This window comes from Drosophila eugracilis, unplaced genomic scaffold, assembly GCF_018153835.1.
Source record: "Drosophila eugracilis isolate 14026-0451.02 unplaced genomic scaffold, ASM1815383v1 contig_722, whole genome shotgun sequence".
NCBI lineage: Eukaryota > Metazoa > Arthropoda > Insecta > Diptera > Drosophilidae > Drosophila > Drosophila eugracilis.
Window position 1 is genome coordinate 338,151 of NW_024573616.1, and position 24,720 is coordinate 362,870.

At 40.0% G+C, this 24,720-nt stretch overlaps 8 protein-coding genes and 2 non-coding genes across 16 annotated transcripts in view; 6 read left to right on the forward strand and 4 right to left on the reverse strand.

Annotated features, from left to right (window-relative positions):
- LOC108116199 (protein AF-10) overlaps positions 1–12,110 on the reverse strand; it is a 28,175-nt gene extending 16,065 nt beyond the window's left edge. For 2 of the 4 annotated variants that reach the window (XM_017227950.2, XM_017227947.2), the window contains exons 1-5: positions 11,828–12,110; positions 9,254–9,732; positions 8,937–9,133; positions 7,445–8,877; positions 7,008–7,098 (exon numbers count right to left, since the gene is read on the reverse strand). In XM_017227950.2, coding sequence (XP_017083439.2) covers positions 7,008–7,098; positions 7,445–8,877; positions 8,937–9,133; positions 9,254–9,732; positions 11,828–11,862 — 2,235 coding nt within the window. In that variant the 5' untranslated portion in view covers positions 11,863–12,110. Of the gene's footprint in view, positions 1–7,007; positions 7,099–7,417; positions 8,878–8,936; positions 9,134–9,253; positions 9,733–11,827 lie in introns of all 4 variants that reach the window. The other 2 variants (XM_017227949.2, XM_017227945.2) reach the window with 1 other exon arrangement.
- Positions 1,245–5,696, reverse strand: LOC108116201 (muscle LIM protein Mlp84B). 3 transcript variants are annotated; one of them, XM_017227958.2, is made up of 2 exons: positions 5,569–5,696; positions 1,245–3,592 (listed from the first exon to the last, which is right to left on the reverse strand). In XM_017227958.2, exon 2 carries the CDS (start codon positions 3,510–3,512, stop codon positions 2,025–2,027), a length of 1,488 nt encoding a protein of 495 aa, XP_017083447.1. In that variant the 5' UTR covers positions 3,513–3,592; positions 5,569–5,696; the 3' UTR covers positions 1,245–2,024. The 3 variants fall into 3 exon arrangements, with proteins under 3 accessions (XP_017083447.1, XP_017083448.1, XP_017083449.1); XM_017227959.2 differs by lacking the exon at positions 5,569–5,696 and adding an exon at positions 4,490–4,614; XM_017227960.2 differs by lacking the exon at positions 5,569–5,696 and adding an exon at positions 4,435–4,549.
- Positions 12,111–12,651: 541 nt separating the features above from the next.
- On the forward strand, positions 12,652–14,685 carry LOC108116229 (secernin-3). Its single transcript, XM_017228020.2, is given in 4 exon segments — positions 12,652–12,782; positions 12,784–12,900; positions 12,966–13,153; positions 13,594–14,685. Coding segments are annotated over 4 exon segments (1,062 nt in total). The 5' UTR covers positions 12,652–12,752; the 3' UTR covers positions 14,321–14,685.
- Positions 14,686–14,865: 180 nt separating this feature from the next.
- Positions 14,866–16,108, reverse strand: LOC108116231 (ELMO domain-containing protein 2). The gene is made up of 2 exons (XM_017228021.2): positions 15,670–16,108; positions 14,866–15,589 (listed from the first exon to the last, which is right to left on the reverse strand). Exons 1-2 carry the CDS (start codon positions 15,917–15,919, stop codon positions 14,889–14,891), a joined length of 951 nt encoding a protein of 316 aa, XP_017083510.1. The 5' UTR covers positions 15,920–16,108; the 3' UTR covers positions 14,866–14,888.
- A 216-nt stretch (positions 16,109–16,324) lies between these two features.
- On the forward strand, positions 16,325–17,535 carry LOC108116195. Of its 2 annotated transcripts, XM_017227935.2 has the most exons (5): positions 16,325–16,409; positions 16,543–16,722; positions 16,786–16,966; positions 17,027–17,198; positions 17,260–17,535. In XM_017227935.2, exons 2-5 carry the CDS (start codon positions 16,559–16,561, stop codon positions 17,436–17,438), a joined length of 696 nt encoding a protein of 231 aa, XP_017083424.2. In that variant the 5' UTR covers positions 16,325–16,409; positions 16,543–16,558; the 3' UTR covers positions 17,439–17,535. The 2 variants fall into 2 exon arrangements, with proteins under 2 accessions (XP_017083424.2, XP_041675363.1); XM_041819429.1 differs by having other exon boundaries at positions 16,331–16,722.
- A 170-nt stretch (positions 17,536–17,705) lies between these two features.
- On the forward strand, positions 17,706–19,038 carry LOC108116192. Its single transcript, XM_017227934.2, has 4 exons — positions 17,706–17,823; positions 17,908–17,960; positions 18,281–18,469; positions 18,525–19,038. Exons 1-4 carry the CDS (start codon positions 17,781–17,783, stop codon positions 18,993–18,995), a joined length of 756 nt encoding a protein of 251 aa, XP_017083423.2. The 5' UTR covers positions 17,706–17,780; the 3' UTR covers positions 18,996–19,038.
- Positions 18,138–18,209, forward strand: Trnag-ucc. The gene has a single exon. It is a non-coding gene; the product is annotated as a tRNA-Gly (tRNA).
- Positions 19,039–19,042: 4 nt separating the features above from the next.
- Positions 19,043–19,114, reverse strand: Trnag-ucc. Its single transcript has one exon. It is a non-coding gene; the product is annotated as a tRNA-Gly (tRNA).
- A 601-nt stretch (positions 19,115–19,715) lies between these two features.
- Positions 19,716–20,560, forward strand: LOC108116183. Its single transcript, XM_017227923.2, has 3 exons — positions 19,716–19,796; positions 19,847–20,029; positions 20,090–20,560. The coding sequence occupies exons 1-3, from the start codon at positions 19,716–19,718 to the stop codon at positions 20,558–20,560; spliced, it is 735 nt and encodes a 244-aa protein (XP_017083412.2).
- Positions 20,561–20,823: 263 nt separating this feature from the next.
- Positions 20,824–23,365, forward strand: LOC108116184. Its single transcript, XM_017227924.2, has 4 exons — positions 20,824–20,904; positions 20,956–21,138; positions 21,199–21,483; positions 23,294–23,365. Exons 1-4 carry the CDS (start codon positions 20,824–20,826, stop codon positions 23,363–23,365), a joined length of 621 nt encoding a protein of 206 aa, XP_017083413.2.
- Positions 23,366–24,720: the final 1,355 nt, after the last annotated feature.

Consider the following 24,720-nt stretch of genomic DNA (forward strand, 5'->3'; position numbering starts at 1 on the left):
TCTCAACGCGGTCGAGCTGGTAAACAAAAAACAAAATAAAAACGCCTGGAAAACCTTGCACTTCCGTGAACCAAAAATCAACACAACCACATGTTCTCTATCCCAGTGGAGAGTCATGTCCAAGTCCAATTTGGTATACAAATAGTCGCGGACTTCAACAAGGCATAAATCTATTCGCACCACTGATCGCCAGAAATTAAACATTAATAACATACTAGAAAAGCCATATCGAATAAAATATATATTTTTAAGTATATTTAGAGATCAACGCTGTTCAATTCTAATGCTTTTCTGAAGTGCCGTGTGTCATATGCGAAACAATTTCAAAAACGAATCACTCGAAAATAGACGCTGACTCTGAAGGACTATAAATATTCCCGCCAATGCGAAACAAAAACTAACATAAACACACCTGGCTGCTGAAGGCGTTTTATTTAATATTTATGACTGAAAAAATGGTATTAAAACAAAAAATAATTTATTTAGTTTTGGCAACCCCATGGCAACGTATTTTCGTGGTCAACGTCACGGAGCTATAGATTCTTGGGTTGGGATGCCGGGGAATTAATAGAAATGTGAATAATGCCTGCAAGTGGGTGTGTGGGACCTGTCACAGAAGTATGGTTCCTAAGTGCGAGGGATACGATCCTAAAAGTGCATTAGTCTTAAGCACTTTGCTCTAGGTGGGTTGTACACCTATATACACTCTCTCTTGAGTGAGTCACATATTATACAATATTATCAGGAGGCACGTGTTATAAATATTATAATGTATAACGTCTACCATCTCTTATCTTGCTCTCTTGAGTGAGAGGTTTGAGTTTTGAGTAGTGTGAAAAGCTTTCGCGTCAGCTGTGTTGAGGCACATATTGGCATCATATTTATATTTAGAAGATCGTTTGGATACGGTTATGGAACATTTCGAATGTTTTTCTCGAGAGTCCAACACACACACCCAAGGATGTATTCCCGTACACGTACGAGTATATGCCCCGAGAACTTGTTGTGCGTATGTTGAGCAATTATTTTTCACGATGTTTGTCGGCCGAAACTTTCTATATATAGACCAGATGAGGTGGCTCAATCCGAACCGAGTACCCCGAAAACAAACTGAATTGAACCCACCCACCGGTCATTCCAACCAGGTAGCCATCCAATCCATCCATCCATTCCAAATGCAGAACTCTCAGGTATTCGCACCCAATTAAATCAATTAAAACTACGAAAAAACTGTTTCGAAATCATTTTGTTTTCATGGAACCCACTGGGGCATATATTATTGGATGTTATGTGTTGTGTGTATGCAGAATATGTATGCTGATATATATAAATATTTTATATCTGCCATGACTCGCATTCGAATCAGAATGCAAGAGATTAGATGGGTGAGAAATCATTCAAGTATCATTATAAATAATCAGATTTCATAAGTGTATCGTAAGAACTAAATCGGCTAAATATACAATATCTTTCATCATTGCGTTCGTCGTAAGAGTATATAAAATTTGTCAATTTGCACAGAGTATGCTTTTTGGGTATTTCGTTTTTGGAGCATAAGACATACTTGGCTGGGTCATCGAAAAAAGTTTAAAAAATACAAAAAGTAATAACGACATTGGCTCGCAGTTGTTGCTGACTTCGTTTAAGCGGCGACTGTACCTGCTGAAAGTTTCGCCTTTCTCGATCTTTAGTTAGTTAATGTCGTTTAGTTCGTTAGTCTGTGTTCGATGGTTAGTTTCGCTTTGAGTCGTAAGTTCTTTTTGGTTTCAGTTTATGTTTTCCATTATTTTTTTTGGCATTTATTCTTTTTTCTTGTTTTCATATTAAACTTATTCTCAAATAACCTAAAGAAATATGGTTTGCATTCACTGCATCGTTGATCAAAAATCGTTGGAAGCAAAACGAAGACTAAGTTAGCTAATTTCGGGGATAGTTAGTTAAAACAGACAGGTCATTAGACAGAAGTATATCGGAACGGTTCACAGACATGGATGTGGGTTTCGATTAGGTATAAATAAACTCGTTTAGAACGTTGTCAAAGCGCCCGCGCCCAGACCGTAGCCCACCCCCTTGGGTCCGAAGTTGCGGCCGTAGCAGGCTCGGCAGTAGATGTCGCCGTCGGGTCCATCGTTCAGATTCGTCGAGTCCAGAGATTTGCGACAGTCCGAGCAGTAGAAGCACCTCTTGTGCCAGATCCTGGTCTTGCTGATCATCTGCTCGGCCGCGAACACGGCGAAACCGCATCGCGGGCATCCGCCAGAAGTCTTAGGTCCGGCCAGGGGTCGGCCATCTGGGAACTGGATGGTGCTCTCGCCACTGGTGGACACCAGAGTGGGGGCATGTCCATAACCGAATCCCTTGGGTCCGAAGAGCTTGCCGTAGCAGGCACGGCAGTGGATGTCGCCATCGGGTCCATCACAGGCCAGAACCGAATCCAATGGCCTGTGGCAGTCGGTGCAGTTGTAGCACTTTTTGTGCCACACCTTGCCCTTGGACAGCTGCTGCTCGGCGGCAAACACGGCTCCTCCGCAACGGGGGCATCCCTCACCTTCACGAGCCTTAATCGACGTGGTGTCCGGGTTGTAGAAGGGCCGGTTGGCGCTGATCTGATCCTCGGTCAAGCCATCAGTCTGGAGGAAACCAGAGCCGCAGGCGAATCCATAGCCATGGGGTCCCCACTTCTTGCCGTAGCAGGTGCGGCAGTACACATCCCGATCGGGACCATCGCTGGCATTGATCGAGTCCAGCGTCTTGTGGCAGTCCTTGCAGTTGAAGCACTTCTTGTGCCACTCCCGGCCCTTGGAAAGCTTTTGCTCAGCGGCGTAGACTACGCCACCGCAACGTGGGCAACCCTCTCCAGGACGGGCCTGGATCTTGTCCACATCGATGGCTGCACGAATCTGAGGTGCTCCATCGTCATGAGCATAGCAATCGGACTGAAGGGCACCGCCTCCCTGGCCATAGCCATAGCCCTTGGGTCCAAACTTCTTGGCATAGCAGCCCTTGCAGTAGATGTTCTTGTCGGGAGCCTCGCAGCACAGGATGGAGTCCAGGCCCTTCTTGCAGGTTCCGCACTTGAAGCACTCCTTGTGCCAGCTGCGTCCACGGGCCAACATCTGTTCGGCGGCGTACACATAGCCACCGCAACGGGGGCAACCCTCACCCTCGGGGGCACGAGCAATAGCCCTGGGTTCCAGGCGGGCGCCATTCCTTACAGACGGACCATCGCCGTTCTCGCGCAGGAACTGTGCACCGTTGTCCATGGAGAGAGTACCCGCTCCAGTGCCGAAACCGTAACCCTTGGGTCCGTACTTGCGACCGTGACACGTCTTGCAGTACAACTCACGTTCGTGCTCTGTGCAGTTGGTGGAGTCCAGCGATTTGTTGCACATGCCGCACTTGAAGCAGTTCTTGTGGAATACATAGCCGCCAGCCAGACGCTCCTCGGCGGCATAGACACTCTTGCCGCAGCGCGGACACTTGGGGGCCTCGATCGGTTGGAAGGAAGGCATTATGTCTGTGTTTCGGTTTTATTTAACGCTATCGAAATGATCTACTCGAGTACAATTACTATACTTATTAAGTTTATTATCTGAAAATGCAGAAAAAGAACACATAGAGTCGATGGGGTCGTGGTGTTAATCCTGCTGGAGGTGCAAGGTGGAAGCTTCGGTGGTGATGAAAGCGATGTATGAGGTAAGCACCTGTCATTTTGGAATGTGTTCTTTGTATTATCGATCAGCGTTCGGCTAAAGAAAACATATTTTCTGTTCTCAATAATAATTGAAAGTCCAGTCTAGCACAATTTTAGGGATATTTAGTTTAGTACATGTACTAAAACCAACCCAATTAAGACCGTTCGTCATTTTTGTTTGTTTTACAGCTCATGTTTTTGGTATCCCATTTAAAAAAAAAAAACTTGACGTTTGACAATTTTCTCCTCAATTTTCATTATGTAGATCATCTATCAAAATTTTTATCTGTCAGTCGAGGCGTCATCGCCCGTGCTAGAAAATTACCCAACCGGACGTATACGTAATACATATAGAAGAGTCTTATGTTAATGATCAGAATATAACATCTTTCTCACAACAACAACAGAAAATAAAGTAGGAATTTTCTTGAATCACAGAAAACAGAGGCAAACATGAGCAATAAATGTGTATCTATACAGAATATTTTGTATAAAAATAACGCAGACAGGTAGAAAGTATGGGAAAGCACACACAAAAAATGACCGCCACTATGTCAGATATATATCTGGGTGTACTAAAACTGAGTCACTGAGTCGAAATCAACTCGGCCAGAGGATCGTGTCCCTGGGCCGGTAATCTGGTTATCTAGCGGTTGCGTTGGTTGGGTGATTAGTCAGGTGTTTGCTGTGATGGCTGTGTGCAATAATATCGGTTAAGTACTGGCAATATATGTATCTACCCAGTGGGAGTATCTATATAGCTGCACCTAGGTGACGGGTTAGAACGGAACCTACAACGCACTAAAACCACACACGGAAGCGCCGAGTACTGAACTGGAAGATTGCTCAAAGCAAACTAGTCTATATAATTGTGAGTGCACACGGCACGGCACGGCTGCGGCTGCCACTGAGTTTTCCTGCTCAGTTCTGAGTTGAGAAACTTAAGATGCGGCAACACGGAGCAGTTTTCCTTCGTTTCATTTCAGTTTTTTCAGTTTTCATCTAATATCGCCAGAGAGTGCGATGGAAATATAATGGTATTGGTCGAGACTGAGGTTTTTCAACTTTTTTTTTATATTATTCTATGGTAGCTTCTTCTTGCCTGTTTCACTTGAGTTCTTTATGTTTGCTAACTTTTTTGGAAAAATGTTGTGTGAACATTTTGTTCCCTAGGGGAAGCGTATCGCAGAAGACAAGATCGTAAAGTTTGCGGAGCAATATAATTGGGTGGCTATTCAAAGAAAAAGGCAGCTGGGAATTTGTTTATATTCCCGACCATAATTAATAAAAGTATCCAAACATTTAACTTGCTATTAGCTTATTAAAATTATATGTTTGTTTAGGCATTACAAGAACTATTTAAGCAACTTCTGTTTCTGTTCTGGTTTCTGTCAGGACTAAAGATATGAACATTTAGTATAGAAAAGTCCTACTTTGAATACAGAAATATTCTATATGTTATCTTGTGTATAATTATTCATTGAAATTTTGATCAGAATACTGCATATCCTGTCCACTGTACCGCCGAAAATAAAACTCCTCACACATAATACTCATTTCATTGAGTCAAACAGCTGCGGAAAAGTTTTTCCACACACAAAAAACGGAATCTATAAATAATAGTGTGTGGGAAAATGCTTCCTCTGTGGAGCCATACATTCCTCTCATTTGTGGGTCAAATTATGGTCCAAATTATACACGAGATCTAAAATTAAGCGTTAGCTTGACAAAACTGTACGATCATCGCTTCAGTCTATAGCAGCCTTAGGCCTTAACCGACATTTTTTAGTAGATCACAGCACTAAGTTATTTGTTTTACAGATGTAAGATGAATGTTCACAGCTTTTCCTTTGGGTTAAAAAACTGATATTTACTTTTCGTTCGTAATAATAAGGTTCGCAAGAGAAATGTCCTTAATTTTAGTTTAGCTTCGATTAACAACGATTTTCGACTGCTCGCGCTGAAAAAATTGTCAAGCGCTTTGAGTCTTTGTCTGCACACGGCACGACGGCGACGATGTCGCCAGAGAAAACGATAGGGATGACTATATAGCCCCAACAATAAATACATTAGCGACCCGAACAACAAACCCAACAAATCACAAAATATCTTCTCTCACGTATAATATATATACACCGATTTTTCTTTAATAAATTTCGTAGACGAACATCTTGTAGCAGAATATTCCAGGTGGAGGTGCTCATGACAAGGCGAATATAAAATTGATGCTGCTGTTTTATTGGATCGACAACATGGTTCAACTGTCTTGTTCAAAGTCACTGTCTGTCTGTCTGTTTGTCTCTCGGTCCATCGGCACTTCAACAACATCAATAAATTAACATGCGCATTTGCATTTAATTAAAATTCGATAATATTTTACCATGCATTTTTGGTTCAAAAGGAAATTAATGGGGCATGGGTACATCATTGGGCATCAATCAATTGAGAAAAATATAACAAGACATATCGAGGGCCACAATCGCCCAGAAAATACCCTTGAAGGGGCACTAAAATCATTTATGAGGATCAATTTATTAATTTTAGGGGTTTTGGCTGTACATCTACCCATAAACACGATGACATTACCTTAAAAAGATAGTCCATCAGGCGTTAATCTTATTAATACCAAGAAAATTTATAGTTAAATAATTTTTATAAAAAGATTTCATTAAATCATTAAAAAATATATAACATATTCTGAACATTTTATAGATCATATCTACACAGAATCTATCAGTAATTAAGCTTATTTGTACTAAAACCTTTTTAAATTAGAATTAAAATCAGAAATGCCACACTTCAAGAGGTAGCATTGAAAAACACGGAAATTCTTTTAAAACCCAATCGGGCGTGGAACACCTTTTGTACAATTAACGCGCACCTTGCGCTTTCGACAGAATTTCTTTAAACATTTTTAACATGCATGTGTAATTGCATTTTTCACTTATAAATATGATACGAATTTTGGCAAGGCGCCTGCGTTCAAAACTTTTGACGAGCGAAACGAATATAGAAGTACTAAAACTACCGAATATTCTCTCTGTCCTACTCTTAGGTTATATCTGAAAACATGTTGTACACGAGTGTAAAAGATAATGGGCACCATCATTCAAACTGCAACATTGTATTCAAAAGAGTCTGCTTGTCTAAAGAGATTTTCAGGGAAAACAACTCAAGAGATTCCAAAATATGTTTTTCAAGAGGCAAAAGCTCATGAAAATCCTGAACGCTCTTTTGGTGTGGTAATTAAATTGTTTATCATCCTATTTATAGTTTATATTCTAAAAGATAAACATTGAAAAATGGAACTTACCCTCTTGGAGCTCTTCTCGATTTCCTTCTCGAAGTCTGTTAGCGGAGTCAGTGCTACATGAACATCCTTGATATCATATCGGGATATTAAGCTGCAGATGCAAATTTAAAATGTATTTAGTATAAATGTGTATACTATAGTAGAAAAAGGTCTCATACGGGGTTATTTTATTAGTATTGTCTACAATTAACCAAATGGGTTCTAAAAATATCGTTTTGTTAAAATTAAATTACAAAAACATAATTAAAAGGCCTGGTTTCATAATTAATTACCGCAATGCTCGATTATAATCAAACGTAAACAAAATTTTTTAAAATAACTATTTTTCAGTAATTACAGAATTTCACTATTAGAAACCAAACCTTACAACTATAACTACAAAATTTTGAAAAATTTGAATTGTAAAAGACCTTTTTTTTGCGATTCTCGTTCCCCACCTATTGTTATCGTCCAGAGCGGAGCCAGATATAGAAGCATTGCCGCTGGACTTGGCAGAGTCTGCCTTTCGTTTTTTTGATGAGGAATTGGAGGAGCTTCCAGAGGAAAGGTTCGAAGATGTAAGATTGCTCGGCGCCGATGACGAAGAGCTTCCCTTATTGGTGCTTAGATTAGTGGCCGCACTGGATGAAACGCCACCCATCACTGGTCCAATTGCTCCAGAAAGATTGCTTGCCGACGAACCAGCGCCAGAGCTCTCTCTTTCCGAGCTTGAACTATTACCAAATCCAGAGGAATCGTTCAAAGCCGAGCTTGAGGATGTGTTTCCTGATCTCAGCTCAGATCCGAAACCAGAACTGCTGGTACTGAGATGCGTATTGTTCAGATTGCTGGCCGATTGCTGCTTCCCAGCTGTAATTCCACTCCCCGCTCCATTTGTACTAAGATTCTGGGCATGGTTCGAGTGCTCGTTGCTTGTGGAAGCAGTAGAGTTGACGCCACTTCCTGCCGAACTGCTTACATGAGTCCCAGTTCCACCCAATCCACTGCTAGCTGTTGATGAGGACGAACTGGGCTGAGTACTGATACTGCTGGTTGTGCTCGTGCTGCTGGTGGCACTTGGTACTTGAATGGAGTCTTTGTTCTTCGAAAGCTTTGATGAGGACTTCTCTCGTGTCGAGGATGAGTTGGAAGATGTCGATGAGGCTGATGAATTCGAGAAATTATTATTCGTTGAATTGCTAGCGGTATCTTTTCCATCCTTATCCTTACTGGAAGTGGATTTGCTTAAGCTTTTGCTATGTTTCTCTTTGTAGCTGCTGCTACTACTGCTAGAACTGCTGGCCGACGATTTGGTGGTTCCTGCTGCTGCCGACGATTGACTGGCCATCGATTGCGTAGCTCCACCGCTGGTAGCAGCTGCTCCACTGGAGCTTCCACTTGCCACGTTTCCAGCACTGCTGGTTGATCCGCTGCCTCCTGACAGGTTATTGCTTAAATTACTGCTAATATTGCCGAGGGCACTACTACTGCCTGGTAGTAAACTTCCCCCAGTTGTCAAATTACTGGCACTGCCCGAGTGCCCAGAACCCGAGGATGCGTTAACAGCCCCTCCTGTTGAGGATGATGAGCTGCTGCTACTGCTGCTCGACGATTTACTAGATGCATTGCTTTTGCGCTGCTTGGAGGATGACGAAACACCACTTCCACTGCCACTTCCTCCAGAGATTCCCACACTCGAGCTGGCATTTAAAGCACTGCTACTGCCTCCAACACTGGCACTGCTGCTGGTGATTTTAATGCTTGTGGCTGACGTCGCCGCTGAATTCATTGTGGAATCGATCTCCTTCTCGGGCGACGAACACGAATCAGAAGAGGTGTCATGTTGAATGGGTTTATATGGCGGTATAGTTTTGACGTTGCCGCCCTTTTTCTACAAAGTATCAAGAATTTGAACGGAAAAATCATGAATGCTATCCCACACATACGCACCAGTTTGCTGTAATGGTGCTGACAATAGCCACAGTACTTCACATTGTCCAGATAGTTTCCCGCCTCCTCGCAGAGCAATCCAAGGCTCTGGGCACAGGTGACATGGAACTGCTGCTTGCAGTTGGATTTGTTGCACTGCATGCATGCTCCGACATTGGCACGATTCGGTTTGCCAATCTCCTGGCAAATGTAACAAGCTGAAAAGGTTACAATTAAGATTAGAAGGAATTGGATAGGAAAATGGAAACTTTTACTGGCTAACTTCAATTAATCTAAATCAGAAAACTTAATTTTATACTTTTAAATATATAACTTACTCTTTGAGTACCGCTCCGGCGGTATTAACGATAATATGATAGGCTCCATGGTGGTCACATTCCCGAACCGAACCTCCGGGATGTATAGGGCACAGACTACGTGCGCCCATCCGCTGTTATCTGTCTTCTTGAGGGCTCCATCCCGCGAGGGACATAGTTCGCATCGGACACGGGAGGTTCGCTCTTGGGACTCACACTTGCGGCAGTACCAGGGACCCGTGGGGACCGTCACAATGCCGTAGCATGCCTGATGCACTGCCACCGTACAGTTTTGGCCGTCACAGTAGACGAGCGGGTTCTCCGGCCACCCCCGCTCGTCCGAACAAACGCAACAGCCGCCCACCATCTCCTTCATATCGTCCAACTTGAACTTTTTAATCTTGACCAGTTTCTTGTTCAAGCTTGTGGAGTGAATGGTGTCGTCTTTGCTGGAGTCTAGCTCCAGTTTTGCATTGAATGAAGACGGAATTTTGTTGGAACTGCAAGAATAAAAGGAGTACGAAATTAGAAATAGTAGTTAAACTAGAAGGATAACAATTGATCCCTTCATATTCTTCATTAACAAAATGATAAGTTCACATTATAAAATGTTATTACTCACATTATGAACTTTGAAAATCAAGATATGTATAAATATAAGAAAAAAATTTAAAATTTATTGTTGAGAAAACCCTTTGAGGTACTACAGAGATTTTTAGTCCCTTGAATATTGCTGTCCACTTTTTGTAATAATTTTAGAGAAATGCAACCGTATTTCGGAACACCCCCATTAAACGAAGATGAGGTAGGACGATCACAAACAAACAGAAATAAAACATAAGCACACGAGAAGTCAATAGATCTTGAGTTAGAGGTTCCGGCCTTTCTCGCTATCGATGATATGCAGTTATCGATGCAGGTGTCAATTGGCAAGGTCACTCGCACTCGCTTATTCCACAAAAACAGCAACAACCTGCAGTGTGAATTATTACTTAATTGTGCACTTGTATTTACAATATAGCTTTCCCAGCGAGAGCGAGCGAGATGGCACATGGGCTCCATTCGCAAAACATTTACACGTACACACTCGCACACACACAATCTCTCAATGTCAAGGTAATTTCGCCGCTGTTTAATAAAACAAGCGATTTTTATGTCGAATCATTTAAATAAAGATGGCTGTAAACATAAACAGCAATGCCACCGAATATTGATATGATACTTTATCACAGCTATAAATTCTTTTAGCGTTCACAAAACGGGCGACGCTTACACACACATGCACGAATACACTCTACATGACGGCATTCCATGGGTTGGTTCATTGAACTTGAATAAAATGGGCTACCAAAAATAAAACAGGAAAATGCATCCCTACTCCGACTTCAATTGGAGGTTAATTTGGTACCACTGTGCGAGCGAGAGAAAATATGTGGGTCGCGGCATTGCCGAGATTTCACAACACAACAACAATAACAATAATAATAATAACGGCATGCGGGTGTTGTTTCTCTTCCATTCATGCATGCGCATCTGTGCGCGAGAAAGGCAGGGGGGAGTGCGGGTTTTGGATGTACCGTTATTGGGTCAGCGTGTTGCCAACTGCCGAAAAACGCAGCCAGCGTGTTGCCAACCGCGCGATAGCTGGAGTTCTCTTAACTTAGCGGTGTAAAAGCACACACACTTGGACACATGAAACGAGGCCGCTCTGCACGTTGCTTTTGTAATGAAGAGCAATGCACTTTCGAAACAAACACACACGCACACCCAGACAGAACAGATATACATATATGTACATACATACATACATCCAGACGTACGCGAGAAGATGCTACATGCATGCATGTAGATGAAATGCCGGAAAAGGGGGCGCGTTTTTGGGGAGGGTGGATTGCGGGGTGGTGTATGTATACATAAACATATACCCCATTTAAAACATCCTTCGGGGGAGTTTTTGGGGTCTGGAGGGTGGTTTCTCCCAGTTTCCGCAATTTGCCTCTTAAAGCACTGGTTAAATTTTCCTCAAATTGTGTGTATACACCAGTGACTTGAATTTATTGATTTTTATAGGCAATTGCTTTAATTTCACTGGCCAGCAGGGCTTTAAAACGTCATCAGCGGTGTGCCACAACAAAAAACTAGTTTCACGGCAGAGAAAAATGCGCGCGGTCAAAGTGGTCAAGCAACGCACAACAAAAACAGAAAATATCTCTTTTTTTCAGGGAGCGGTCCACCGAAAACTTGAAATTCTTTAGACTTTCTTGTTATTTTCACGAAGCTGTTTCTTATTGGCCGCTTACACCCTCACAGAATATTGATTTTCTCAATTTCTTTACCCGAATTGGCACTTGGAGTAAACGCTTTTCAGCTCCGTTAGCTGCTTTCTTGGGTTCCTCTGGCTTTTTAGTCGGCTTTCCCAGCACTTTTCCGCGTCCCACAAATTTTACAGCCGCCCACGAGTAGCAAACGCACGCAAGTAAAATAATCAACACTCGAAAAAGGCGCTGAACACCATCCACCAGCGCAACAACAACACTGTGTGCGCGAGTATTTACAACTACAGCTACAACAACACTAGCAGCATACACCACACACCTTGTAACTTGTTTGTTGTTGTTTCGCTCGCACATCAGGAGCGAGCAGTGCGGGCGCGAGAGGGAGACAACACCACCTGCTCTGTATACAAATGCAGCTAAGGTGAAACGGTTTTTGCTTTTTGTGAGGTTTTTCCAATTGCCCGATTTTCACAAAACGCATTCAATTTCGAGTTTAGCGATTTAAGCTCTAAATAACACGATTTTTAAGCATTTTTACGACGAAACGAGAAAAAACCTCGGTAACCAGACGATGGGGCAAATTTCTAGCGATGTGTACTTTCTTAGAGACGGGTTATTTCATAGAGATGGGGCAATTTTATACAAACTGTATATTTAAAGACCTCAGTAAATAAATTTATGATATCGTCCTTTTAATTAAGACTGTGGATTCCAATTCGTCTTGATGAAATCTAATATACTAATATTTTACGGAATAGACAATCAGATTTTTATTCCTAAGGGTGATCCCTTTTGACACTAGCCATAGATATATATATTTAATTTAAAATAAAACAAGGCACAACGGAGTACTCCATTGCCTTTAGCATATAAAATAATTACCGTAACTCAGGTATATATTTAACTACTAATGTTTCTAATGCTGATAAGCTAGATTATTAACTGGAGACATAATTTTATTTTCTATGAAACTTTCCCACTTATCAACAACATCTATCAAAAGCAGTATTGTTAAAAAAGGTTTTTTTAGAAAAATTCTCAACTTTTAAAATTTAGAACATAAAATTAGTTTAAAAGTCCAGCGTTGCCACTCGTTCTGAAACTACCGTCACAAGTTCTCGTGATATATCGTGCAGTGTTGGACAACGTTTTAGAACCGAGAAACAGCTGTGGGAAAAATCAATTTTGCAACTCCCTGGCGTTTTTCTGAGAAAGTCTTTAATCGCGAGAAAAGCCAGGATAAAATGACCAACGGAGACTGTTTTGTTGTTTTGCCCCGAGAACTGCGTCGAGGGAACGCTGATCATTGGTCGCAATGCAGAGGATGAGAAAAACGTAAACGTTGCCTCAGAAGTGTGCTTCTATGATACCAGCGAAGTGCTTGAGGGGAAGGTAAGAAAGACTCCTCAAAAAACGAAGCGATCAATGACTCATCACTCGAACACCTCGCCTTTCAGACTAATGGCGGAGCTTCTGTTGAGTCGAGCGGTGAAGTCGTGCGTGTCATATTACAGAAACCGCAGCCGGGTCTTTGGGGTGGAGACTTCGGGGCCAATGAACGCGGAGTTGCTGTAGGACTCACCTGGTCGGAAGGTGAAAACGAGGCCAAGGACAGCGACAGCCTGCTTGGTACGGATATAGTGCGGTACGTATTATAAAAATAATTTTTAAGTGGTGTACCCTTAAAGCTAGCATAATCCTTCATTTATTAGTATTTATAAATTTAGGGGATATGAAAAATCTTTAATTAGTTGAAATAAAGCCTTTCATTATGCACTCAGATTGGTTACATCAGGTATAACACCTGTATAAATACAATAACTTCTTATTTTCATTATTATTATCTTTAATTATGTCCTTAATTTGGGAAAAGTGAAAAAACTACTACTTCTACTCTCATGATTAATACGATTACCATATTGGGATAATATATTTGAGGTTTCATCAGCTTAAGTTTTTTTTTTTTTTTAAATAATTTTGGTTTTTATTCAGTTGTAATTCAACTAAAAATGGATAACAACTATATAGACATAAAACTGTAAAATACTATATTGTTCAAATGTGAAATATTATTTTTTTTTATAGTCTAACATTAGCTGTTGCCAAGGATGTGGACGACGCTGTAGACCGCATAGGAGCTTTGGTTGGCAGTCATGGTCACGACAACTGCAAACTAAACTTTATTGCATGTGATGCCATCGCGGGATGGCTTGTTAGTTGCTCGGGCAAGGTCTGGGCCGCCGAGAAGTTGGAGTCTAGCTTCCTGCGCCTACCTGCGGGCGGACTGGCTGTGACCACTGTGGTCAACAAGTCCAGCGAGGGACTGGATGAGGCGTCCAGTTTTGCTGCTGCTCACGATGCGGTGGCCAAGGCACCGGGTGAGGATTGGTGTGGACCCAAGCCAGCTGGCGATGGGTCATATACCCAGCACGATATGTTCGAGACGCTGCGGGCCGCCAGCAATGCGAATAGCTCGCGGGCGGCCACCGTCTCGGTACTGTCGGCCAAGGGAATCTCATGCCATTGGTTCACAGGCACGCCAAATGCTGCCGAGTCTGTGTTCAAGCCATTCGTGTTTGCTCCCAAGCCGAGGATCTCGCCACTTACTCAAGTGCAGCCAGATGCGGAATTGACGTTGCTGCACAAGCTTCACTCGCAACGGAAGCCGGTTGCTTTGGAGCATTTGCGGAGCCTGGAGCGGTCCTGCGTGGACGAGCTAAATAACTACTTCTCACTGCAGGATCACGCTAGTGATGAGCTGGATGAACTGCTGAAGGACTGTGTCGAGGCGGAGGTTAAGTTCTATCGCTAGACAATCGAATACTATCTATATGGATACTCCAGAAACTAGCTTGCAAGCTCTATTGAGCCTCGGGATTTGACTTGAGCATTCTTATGGCATTACCAAATAGGCTATAGTCGGCAAAACATTTTCTTGTGCAATCTCTTTTGATTTAATTTCGTTTAGTTTTTATGCTTTTGCGTGATATTTAAATTATTATTTATTCTCTCTTAGTGGGCAATCTCTGACTTGAATTTAAAGTATTATTATGTGACATTCCAGGCTTAGTTTAACGATTTACATACTTGCATTAATATATAACGAATACATACACAAATATACATTATATGGCTCTCAAAATAAACGCATAAAATCGGCATTTATATAAAAAGTAATATTGATAATCTTATTGGAAAATGAATTAAGGAAAAATTATTAAAAATAAGAATATGTTTTCTTAAGAATAGAAGGGAAATACAAGTAGAAGTAGCTAACCAAACCTGAATTGATTCATTAAAATATTTTACCAGATCTTACGTTTTATCCCATACATCATTACAGCCACAAAAACACTATACTAATATACTTCTGTGTATTTTTAGACGGATTCTACAACCAAATTGGTCTTAAAAATAGTGCTATCATTGTGCAAGGCCTCCAGTTTTGTTATTTCAAATGCCTGATAAATCTCGCGGAAGTCCATAATGTTGCGCGGGTCACTTTCTATCCAAAAGCGGTCAAACTCAAAGAAGAGATAGCAGTACAGCTTGTGGAAATCCTCTATTGTGCTAAAGTCCTGTCTGTGCTGAACCACCAGATTGTAGAAGTGAGTTTTGGCGGCACCTGTTTTAACTAGATTGAAGGCCATTGAGGTGAGGTTAATGCCCACAATGGCGTAGGTATAACCCAGGGTGGGATGCATCGAGTGCAGAAGCACGTGCTTGGCAGCGTCGTTATAGGCGGTTGCGAAGTACAGCAAATTATCTAAACCGAGCATGCCCATTCCGCGGAAATCCGTCTTTGGATCGTCGCCTTGAAAGCCAATATCCTGCCACTGCTTGCTGACGCGTCCAGTGAGAGGAGTGTCCGGCATGAGGAGCTGCCATAGCCGCAACAATTTTTGCTCGTGGTCTAGGTTATCCGAGTCGTAACTCTCTGCCCGCAGCTGCTCTATGTGATGCATGAGCCGGCGGTAGCCCCAGATACTTGTCACACAGGTGCCAAATAGACGAGCAAAGTCTGGATGTACATTGCTCTTTATACGTTTTGCTTGCATCACAATGCGAGCAGCGCGAGGAGCTGGAAGTAGCATAATTTAAAAAAAAAAATTATTTTTCGGGATCATGTTTATCAGTCCCAGCAAAAAATTCTGGACCTACCGAAATCCAGAAGTTCCGCATTGTCCACGTATGGCGCAGCCTCATCAAGGTCAAGTACAAGACGGCGTATCTTGGGCCTCTTGGACAATGTTAGGGACCTTTCCACCTGACTCGTTCGACTGGCACCTGCACGAGCCCCATAGCATATCCTCTGGAGCTCCGAGAGCCTGGTGAAGGCGTGCAGAAACCACTTTATAAACGGTCTTATATAGCTAAAAATAAACGGCAGGATTCGGTCGAGAATGAACATTTTGCCAATGCGATGATAACTTTTGATTTGTGGGAGAGATTCCCTCGACTTCGTTTGTTTGGGCCCGAGTTGCCTGGGCAACGCGGTAGAGTTTATTTTCGATCACAGCTTTTACTATGTTTTGTTATATTGCAGTTTGCAACAAATGTTTTATTCTAAAAAAAGCCTATCAGCTGATCAGACAGTGTTGTAATTTGTGGTAATAATGTTGGTAATGGTAGAATTCTAAGAACTTTTATTTCTAATTTTATGTATGTTTAATGCGTTTGTTTAACTTTATTACATTTGGTTTGAATATTGGAGAATATATATTTAACAATTTTTATATTTTAATTGTAATCCATTGCCCAAACGGAGTACCCCTCATATCTTATATTTTTTGGTCAAATAAACCGTACAGGAGACGGTCACACTGTTGTTATTATCCTAAACAATTACCAATTGTCTCAAAACTTAAAAATATAAAAAAAAACTTGACACCTTTTCATAAGTAAATTAAATTTTAATGGTTTTGTTGATTCTGAAATATTGTATTAGTATTGATATTGATAATTATACTGCTGGGCTCAAAAGCATCGGATGTGCAATTTTCACTAATGAAGTAACCAGTTACGTTATTATAGGACTCATTCAGAGAATATGAAGCGCAGAACCTTAGTAAAAGACTCAACTCCAAAATCCTTACCGTTTAAGGTGATAAGAAATGATTGTTTCAAGCTTACTACTGAAGAGAAAATTAAGTTATTGAATGACAAAATGGATAAAGTTCTCGAAAATCAACAAAAAATGTTGGTGGTTTTGCGGTAATTTTTAAAAATGTCTTCATAAATTGTTAAATGTTTTAATCTTATCTATTCCGATTTAAGGCAACTAACAACTCAGTCAACAGATATTTTCGGACCCCAAATAGGTTCCGTAAATAGCATACGACAAATGATGAGTCCTGAATCGGAGGATTGGACACCTCAGGCATTTCCATTAACTATGTTGGAACAAATAGAGACGATGGAAGAGGAAATGAATGATCCAATTAAGTTGTCTCATTATGTATGAAGATATAAAGATTCATTTTAGATATTCTAAATAATTTTGTTTCCTATTTTTTAGATTCAAACCATGAGGGATATTCTTAAGCCCGGTGGAACACCACGTCCTGGAGGGCTTAAAAAACAATTTCATCTTATACTTGCAATACATTTTTTGGTTGATTTTAATTTTGATGGCATTCACAATAAGATACCTCTTAAGAAGTTTGGAAATTTCAATAACGCCTTATTTGGTAATTATATCTCCAGCATATGTCACTATATTTTGGCTTATAAAAATAATTAACGTTGCAGAAGTTCAGAGGCGTGAAGGATATTTCAGAGACGACTATGTGGCTGAAATCAGACTGGCATTCCGTACCTATAAAAATCGAAGGCATAAAAGCGTATCCGACGCTCGGAGGAAATTAAAAGAATCCCATATTGAACCGGAAGTAAAATTTGAAGAGTTTTTATATTGCGAATCAAATTAAATAATTGAATAAGTTGTTTAATAGGTTGTTAATACATTAATTTAAGTTTAAAAATAAGTAATAATAAAGCATGTAATTTAGGTGTAAAAAAAGTAAACACACGAAATGGACGTTGCATATCTCAGATTACTTTGAAGTAGTCTATTTATTCACACTTGTATTGAGTCTATAAACTCGCGTGCTAGGCGATTAGATTAGGGAGACGACGATGTGTTCGGTTTTCAAAGCTTCCACCTCAAATATATGTTGCCTAGTCGTAAACACGTATCTCTCAGTTATAGACCGGCATTGGTCGCGGTAGTTTCTTTATTTGGTGGCTAGCTGAAATATAACACATCTAAAATGAAAGCAGAAAATGGAAGACTCTGGGGAAAACTACACGATGGTGGGTGATTTGCATGGGAAATTCTTAAAATTTTTCAATTTAATATGCGAATTAGCTTTACTTATCTAATTCGTTTTTCTTTAGGTAAATTTGAAGTCCGCAGTGTCACTGAATCCGATCTTGAAGAGGCGCTTAATGTGAGTAAAACTCGTGTGTAACATTTTAAATGGACTATAAACCGTGAAAAAGTAGTTGTTGGGACTCAAACGTTTTGAGTACCGATCAAGCTTAAAGTTTCTTTGCGATGAGTGAAATTTTATTAGTAGTAGCTCTTCCACATCTGAAAACTATGTTTGTGCATTAAGATTAACGTGGCGTCGGTGGTGTAATGGTTAGCATAGTTGCCTTCCAAGCAGTTGACCCGGGTTCGATTCCCGGCCGACGCATTTCGCTTTTTGCTAATTTTTTTAATTCTTATATTTAGGATAATTTTTTAAAAGAATTTTATTTATTTTAGATTCTAGATGACTCATTCTTTCTTAATGAATCGGTATGCGTTGCTTGTGAAATCAATTTACCCGAAAATCAACAAGCCCGTCTGGATCTGCGTGAATTGTGCAGAATAACCGCTCTGGATGGTGTTTCCTTATTGGTAAAAGAGGTGGAAACTGGTAACGTGGTCGCAGTGTCTTTTAATAAAATTCAGGTAAATTAGTCAATTTTAAATATAATATTAATTCTAATATAGTTGTGAAACACAGTTTGCACCACTTCCTGGCGAGGATAATTTCTTCCTAAAATTTCGAAATGAGGACGTTAAAAGTCCTCAAGCTAGACGTCTAATGGACTTTATGATCGAAGTGGACGACAGAATCGATGTTTGCGCCATATACAATATGGATTGCTTCTGTGAACTGATGTTCTTGGCCACTTTGCCGAGCCACGAGCGAATGGGTCTGGGGCGGTCCTTGTCCCAGTTTACGATAGAACTTACTAAAGAGCTGGCTGATGGAAAGGGCTTGGACGATATTGACGAAAAACTTCGATCAAAACGACCAGCAGCAGTCACTGCACTGTGGACCTCAAGCTTCTCCCAGAAAGTGGGCAAAGCCACCAACTTTGAAGTACTCAATGTTGTGTCCTATTCAGAGTTTGAGTACAATGGAAAACGCTTTGATGAGCGAATTAACCCTTTGCACAAATTCTGCGAACACGTTATCCATAAATTTTGAAACATGGAAAAAATAAATAAAATAAAGTTGAGCAAAAATTTTAGCTGTGCGTCGGCCGGGAATCGAACCCGGGTCAACTGCTTGGAAGGCAACTATGCTAACCATTACACCACCGACGCCACGTGAAATAGAAATGCCGATTATCTACTTCTGTGGTTGGCAAAGAAATCTCGACGACTCGATTAATATTAATCGATAGTTGGTGCTATCGGTATGAGGTCACACTTGAATTTAGTAAATTTGAATTGTTGAGAGGGAATTCTAAAAACTAACGTATTAAACAAAAACCATTTTTATAGCAAACTCCATTAGTTAGTAATAAGTTTTTTAAATACCTTTTTGGGCGTTATTCATTATTGATAATTGAGACAAGGATTTCTATCAAACTTTAAGTTTTGCTTATATTTTGAGGCCAATCTTTTTTTTAAATGAATAGTATTTGATATATGATGATGATATATTTAAAGCTGTGTAATTTTAATGTTATGGTATTTCCGCTGTAAAAATTAAATACATAAAACAAAAAACTGTGTAAAATATAATTTCACGGTATTGGCTCTTGAATATGTATATAATTCGATAAAAATAACCAAGTTGTATAAAAAGTAATACTACAATTGAAGTTGTTGTAAAAAGGATTTTCATTTATTAAGCCTTAAATACTCTTGTGGAACTGTTTTAAAGCTTTTGTTAGTCCTGCGTCAATTTCGAAACTCCACAATGAAGGACTGCATTAGTGTTTGTGGTGGTGAGTTTCAGCTTCTTCGCGTAACTCCAGACTTATGCAATGAAGTGAAAGAGGTAAGTACTTGATAATATCATTAAATGTATACTATTTTTCGTCTCTGCAGTTATTGGTAAATATATCGGTAAACCATGAATTCGGGTGTTTGATCACCAATCTGAAGGAATCGCCATTGGCCACATCTGAGCTTGGAGAAATAATTAGGCATATCCTTTCCCTAGGAATTTCTTTTGCCATTCGCCATGTGGAGAGTGGGATAATTGTGGCCGGAATCGCCAATATAATATTTGTAGGTTTTTTAATACTATTAAATTTTAACATTAATTTACATAATAATGCACCCAAATAGAATGTGAAAAGGAAGTGCTCATATTACGATACGTGTGCCAAGATCAAAAGCCCAAACATGTTGGAATATATCAAGTTGTGGGATGCCGTCGATGTGAGCATGGATATCAATGAACTTTGTCAGGTAGACAGCACTGCGGATGTGGAATACATGGGCACTTTGCCGGAATTCAGGCGACGTGGTCTGGCCAATATTTTATGCCAACATACCATCGATTTTGTCAGACTCATGTCCCAGGGAAAGCTTCCTCCGGATGTGTTCGCCCAGTTGCCCAACGAGATGCAGATTGAAAGACCAAAGGCCGTTGTCACCATAGCCACTTCTGTAGCTTCGATTAAATTAGGCCACTTCTTGGGAATGCAAGTCGTTCATAAGTGGCATTTTTCCGAACTAAGAAAATTAGGAAGAATTGCGGAGTCCATAGACAAAAAGTCTTTCGAATATGCAGAACTGCAAATAATAATGGTTTAATTCAATTCGGAGAACAATTTTTTTTAATGATCCTTAAAAAATTAAATCGTTGAACATTTTTTAGTTTTTAAATCGATAATAAACGTTCCTTCGTAGATAATGATGTTAAATATTTCTTCTTTCGACTTTTTATAAGCTTGTGAAATGTTTGTAAATCAGTTAAATGGTTAGAAAATAATAATTTCACACTTTATTTTAATTCGAGAAGCTTGATTCTAGAGTTTGAATCTATCTTTGGTCTTTGGAACACTGCTCGCTTAAGTATGAACAACGGCATCAGCATTTTAGGTGGCGAGTTTGAACTACTCCGGGTGACCCCAGACCTATACAATGAAGCTGAAGAGGTGAACATGCCACATTTTTGGGGTAAACCTTAATCAATGATATACATTTAGATATTGACTGATTTGTCGGTAAATGAGGAATTCTTATGCCTGTGCGCCAATCTTAAGGAGTCGCCGCAGGCGATTGAAGAGCTTCGTACTCTAATTAGGCATATATTATCCTGCGGAATTTCCTTCGTTATTCGACAAGTGAAAAGTGGAAAAATTGCGGCTGCCCTGACTAGTATAATCTTCGTAAGTTCTTTAATGTGAGCAGTAAACCAATTTTAATCATATAAAAATCTATAATGACAGAACTACAAAAAGGATTCCATATACTTTCATTTAATGGATCAGTTCAAAAGTCCCAATATGGTGAGATACAGGCAATTGATGAATGCCATTGAGAACAGCTTTGATATGTACAAGGAGTGGCAGGTGGATAATATTTTGGAGGTGGAATACATGGGCACTTTGCCAGAATTCCGAGGCCGTGGCCTAGCATCTATTTTAACCCAGTACATTATTAGTTTTGGAAAACTTATGTCCCAGGGGAATCTACCACCGGAGGTATTTTCACAACTTTCCAGCGAGATGCAAGTGAATAAGCCAAGTGCCATATGTACCATTGGCACATCGTCAACATACATAAGATACATGGAGAAGATGGGGATTTCAATGGCTTATAGGTGGAAAGTTTCAAAGTTGAGATCCTGGGCAGGAGACACCGCAAAACATAGCGACGAAGAGGCTTTTCAGTATGCGGAGCTCTATGGGATAAATTATTAAACGTAAATATTTTGTAGACTAAAAGTGTGAAATATTTATCACACTCTTTGATTTTGGAGAAACTCTTTCTTCATAATCAATACCTCATGTTGTTATAAATCCGTAAGCTTTATGTGTCATTTGGGTAATCCTTGAGGAAAATCGAAATAAATCAACGTGCGAAAATGTTCACGTGCTTAATCCATATATGAAGAAGAAAGGACGTTTTTTTAGAGCTTCCCAAATATACGATCTGCGATGATTAATCAGCATATATAAGTAAAATATTATAAGGATGATTATAAAACTTATTTAAAGGGTTTTAAATAAAAAGTATGAGTATCTTTTTATATTTATAAACATTGAAAATTAAAATTCCTTTTTGTTCTGAAATTTTTTTAGTCTTTAATCTGTAAAAATATACAAAAGTTTAAAAGATAATCAGAATTCGTTAAAACTGCACTTGCTTCCCTTAGGATTTATATAAGTTCGGGCCACAAATTGTCAATCTAACTATTATAGTTTTATTTTAATAATATCGCTGAATTAAAACTGGGTCTAGAAATAAATATAATTGAATAACTTTTCAGAACGTTTCAAAAGTTTTAATCCTTACTGAATCCACTCAGAACTCAGCTCACCCCTTTCCAAATGTCTATCCTCATTGTTGATTTCAATTTTTGCACTTTTGAAAAAAAACTTTTCAAATGAGATTAAAATTTACACAACTCGGGGCTCGGTGAGGCATGCTCTCGAAGGGATTTTCTCGGGGTTTCCCTAATGCCCGGTGTCAACACAGAGGATGGACTACAGGCAAGCGGCCAGGAAATCGGGTGAGCAGTGTGATAAGCATTTCGATCCTACTTTGCCTCTACCTCAACAATGAACTGGGGTTTTTAATTAGAATTCGAATAACGAAAAAATTGAAAGTACTTAAAAATAGTAGGGGAGAAGTCCAGGACAAAAACCCTTGCGGCAGGGGCAATTGCGTGTAATGATATCGCAGATCGCAAAGGACTCGCATATAGGGTTGTCTGCCAAAGAGGCGGTTACGCTTGATTGTGTTATATGACGTGTGCATAATTCTCCGAGTGCCAGTCAATTTCGGGCCAGTTCAGCTAGTTGCAGTTACAGATAGAACAATTTATCGAAACATCGAGAGGCCAGACTCAAATATGATTTACTTACTTAACTGTCATTTCAAAAGAGAACGTTTCAATAGATTATATAAGGAAAAACAAAGGTTTTAAGATTCTTTGTAGATTTATTTAGTATTTTAAATATTAAAGGTCTACACTTTCTAAGAATCTTTTATAATAACTATTATTTTTCTTTGTGTATAAATAAGAACTACAACTAAGTGAAACTATATGTGTTAATTATGACTTTAGGGCTTCAATTATAGACCAGGCTATTTGATATTTGTGTGAGAATTATAGGCTGCATATAATTGCTGCTGAAAAAATTGTGAAAAATTACTCGAGTTTAAGATATCAAAATACTAGAATAAAAAATAATGCCTATGATTTCACTATCCTATGGATGATCTATGATCTCTGCCATGTAAACCTAAAGGCTTTTATACTACCAATTGCCGCTGCAAGACAACTTGATAAAATTGAAAACTAATTTGTTTATACAGCTGCACAAAACGAGCAGCGCCGGCAACGATAACAACGTAGAAACAAAGCTGAAGGAGAAGGTCTGGGGGTAGGCGGCAGGCAGCAGCAGGAGCCTTCCTGGCAAAGGCAAAACAATTTGTTTATCATGGTAGCCTTAGTGAGGTTGTCTGATGATGAGGCAACACACACACAGGCACGGGAAAAAGAACAACAAACAAACAGAGTTCGGGCGAGGAACAGGGCAAGGATGAGCCCGGCAACGCATCAGGGAAGGGCAGCATACTCGGTATTACACTGTACAAATTAAGCAAAAGGTTAACTTGGATGTTAATTTTTTATTTAATTTTAAGATTGTTGAACCATAAAAGAATATTTTGTAAACATTCTCAAATATAAAATATTTGCGAGCGAGAAAATTGAATATATATTAGTATTATCAATAATTATGGTTTAATAAGTTTTTCAATTAAACAATTTTACAGACACTTTCTTATGCTATCAGATTCTATATATCTATTCAACTCGCTATGTAAAATACATATGGAAAGACCTTAAAATAGGTGTAGGAATTATACCCAGTTATTATCATTTAACTTCAACCTTTTCTTCGAGTGCATCATATTTTGACACCCTTGTCTCTGCTGAGCCCCGCAAAATATGCAGTATATACTGCAATCGCCTTTTAATGGAGTTGTTTAAAAAAAAAGGGAAAGAGGAAATCCTAGACAGTGCAAATATTTGAATTTGCACGCTGCTAATGCTTAAAAATTATGCTGGTTGACAAATTTCTATGGGGATTCCTTGTCAGGCAAACTATTCTGTGTTTTTTTTTTACCATGTTTGGTAAGCTCGTCTTGGTTGCAACAAATCATTAATTAGACTTAGGAGAGGTACGAACTAATCCCGACGATGGAATCAGTCACTCACAAGAGAGATCTTTATTCCCGCACATCACTGCGGAACTTGTGCAGCTGCCACCACAACGTGCCACCCCTCAGATGCACCTCCGCCCCCTGGGGTAAAACACTTGTCTACATCAAACATCAACACCTTCCATTGTCAAGCACTTGGGCAATAATTCCGCTTAAACAGATAAACGAGCGCTCGAATCAAAAAACAATTGAAAGCGCTCACAATGTGAAAATGGTATAGAGCATGGCCTGAAACATCACATTCCGCACCCTCCCCAACCCCTGGCTAAACTTAATAAGCTTATGACACCCCGAAAATGCAACCCTGCTTTGGCCAAAACTTTTGGTTTGCCGCTTTCCGATTGGTTCATAGCTTTGGCACCGCCCCTTTGGCTGTATCTTTTGATGTGGCACCGCCATTAAAAGACTCAATACATGGCACACACTATCCACCCCTTGCCGCAGTGTTCTTATCAGACAGGTCCTGTGGAAGTTCCAGGTTCGATTCCCAGGCTCAGGCACTCGCTTCCCGGCAT

Bases quoted from the DNA above. Each gene is read 5' to 3' on its own strand.
- LOC108116184 (XM_017227924.2), top strand. From the start codon at position 20,824: ATGAACAACGGCATCAGCATTTTAGGTGGCGAGTTTGAACTACTCCGG. The intron at 21,139-21,198 runs GTAAGTTCTTTA...CTATAATGACAG, and splicing joins CCCTGACTAGTATAATCTTC to AACTACAAAAAGGATTCCAT. The intron at 21,484-23,293 runs GTGAATAAGCCA...TTGTTTATACAG, and splicing joins AACTTTCCAGCGAGATGCAA to CTGCACAAAACGAGCAGCGC.
- LOC108116231 (XM_017228021.2), bottom strand. From the start codon at position 15,919: ATGTTCATTCTCGACCGAATCCTGCCGTTTATTTTTAGCTATATAAGA. The intron at 15,590-15,669 runs GTAGGTCCAGAA...TGCTACTTCCAG, and splicing joins TGCGGAACTTCTGGATTTCG to CTCCTCGCGCTGCTCGCATT.
- LOC108116183 (XM_017227923.2), top strand. From the start codon at position 19,716: ATGAAGGACTGCATTAGTGTTTGTGGTGGTGAGTTTCAGCTTCTTCGC. The intron at 19,797-19,846 runs GTAAGTACTTGA...TCGTCTCTGCAG, and splicing joins TATGCAATGAAGTGAAAGAG to TTATTGGTAAATATATCGGT. The intron at 20,030-20,089 runs GTAGGTTTTTTA...GCACCCAAATAG, and splicing joins GAATCGCCAATATAATATTT to AATGTGAAAAGGAAGTGCTC.
- LOC108116201 (XM_017227958.2), bottom strand. From the start codon at position 3,512: ATGCCTTCCTTCCAACCGATCGAGGCCCCCAAGTGTCCGCGCTGCGGC.
- LOC108116195 (XM_017227935.2), top strand. From the start codon at position 16,559: ATGAAGCGCAGAACCTTAGTAAAAGACTCAACTCCAAAATCCTTACCG. The intron at 16,723-16,785 runs GTAATTTTTAAA...TTCCGATTTAAG, and splicing joins AAAATGTTGGTGGTTTTGCG to GCAACTAACAACTCAGTCAA. The intron at 17,199-17,259 runs GTAATTATATCT...TTAACGTTGCAG, and splicing joins TTTCAATAACGCCTTATTTG to AAGTTCAGAGGCGTGAAGGA.
- LOC108116192 (XM_017227934.2), top strand. From the start codon at position 17,781: ATGAAAGCAGAAAATGGAAGACTCTGGGGAAAACTACACGATG. The intron at 17,824-17,907 runs GTGGGTGATTTG...GTTTTTCTTTAG, and splicing joins CTGGGGAAAACTACACGATG to GTAAATTTGAAGTCCGCAGT. The intron at 17,961-18,280 runs GTGAGTAAAACT...TATTTATTTTAG, and splicing joins ATCTTGAAGAGGCGCTTAAT to ATTCTAGATGACTCATTCTT.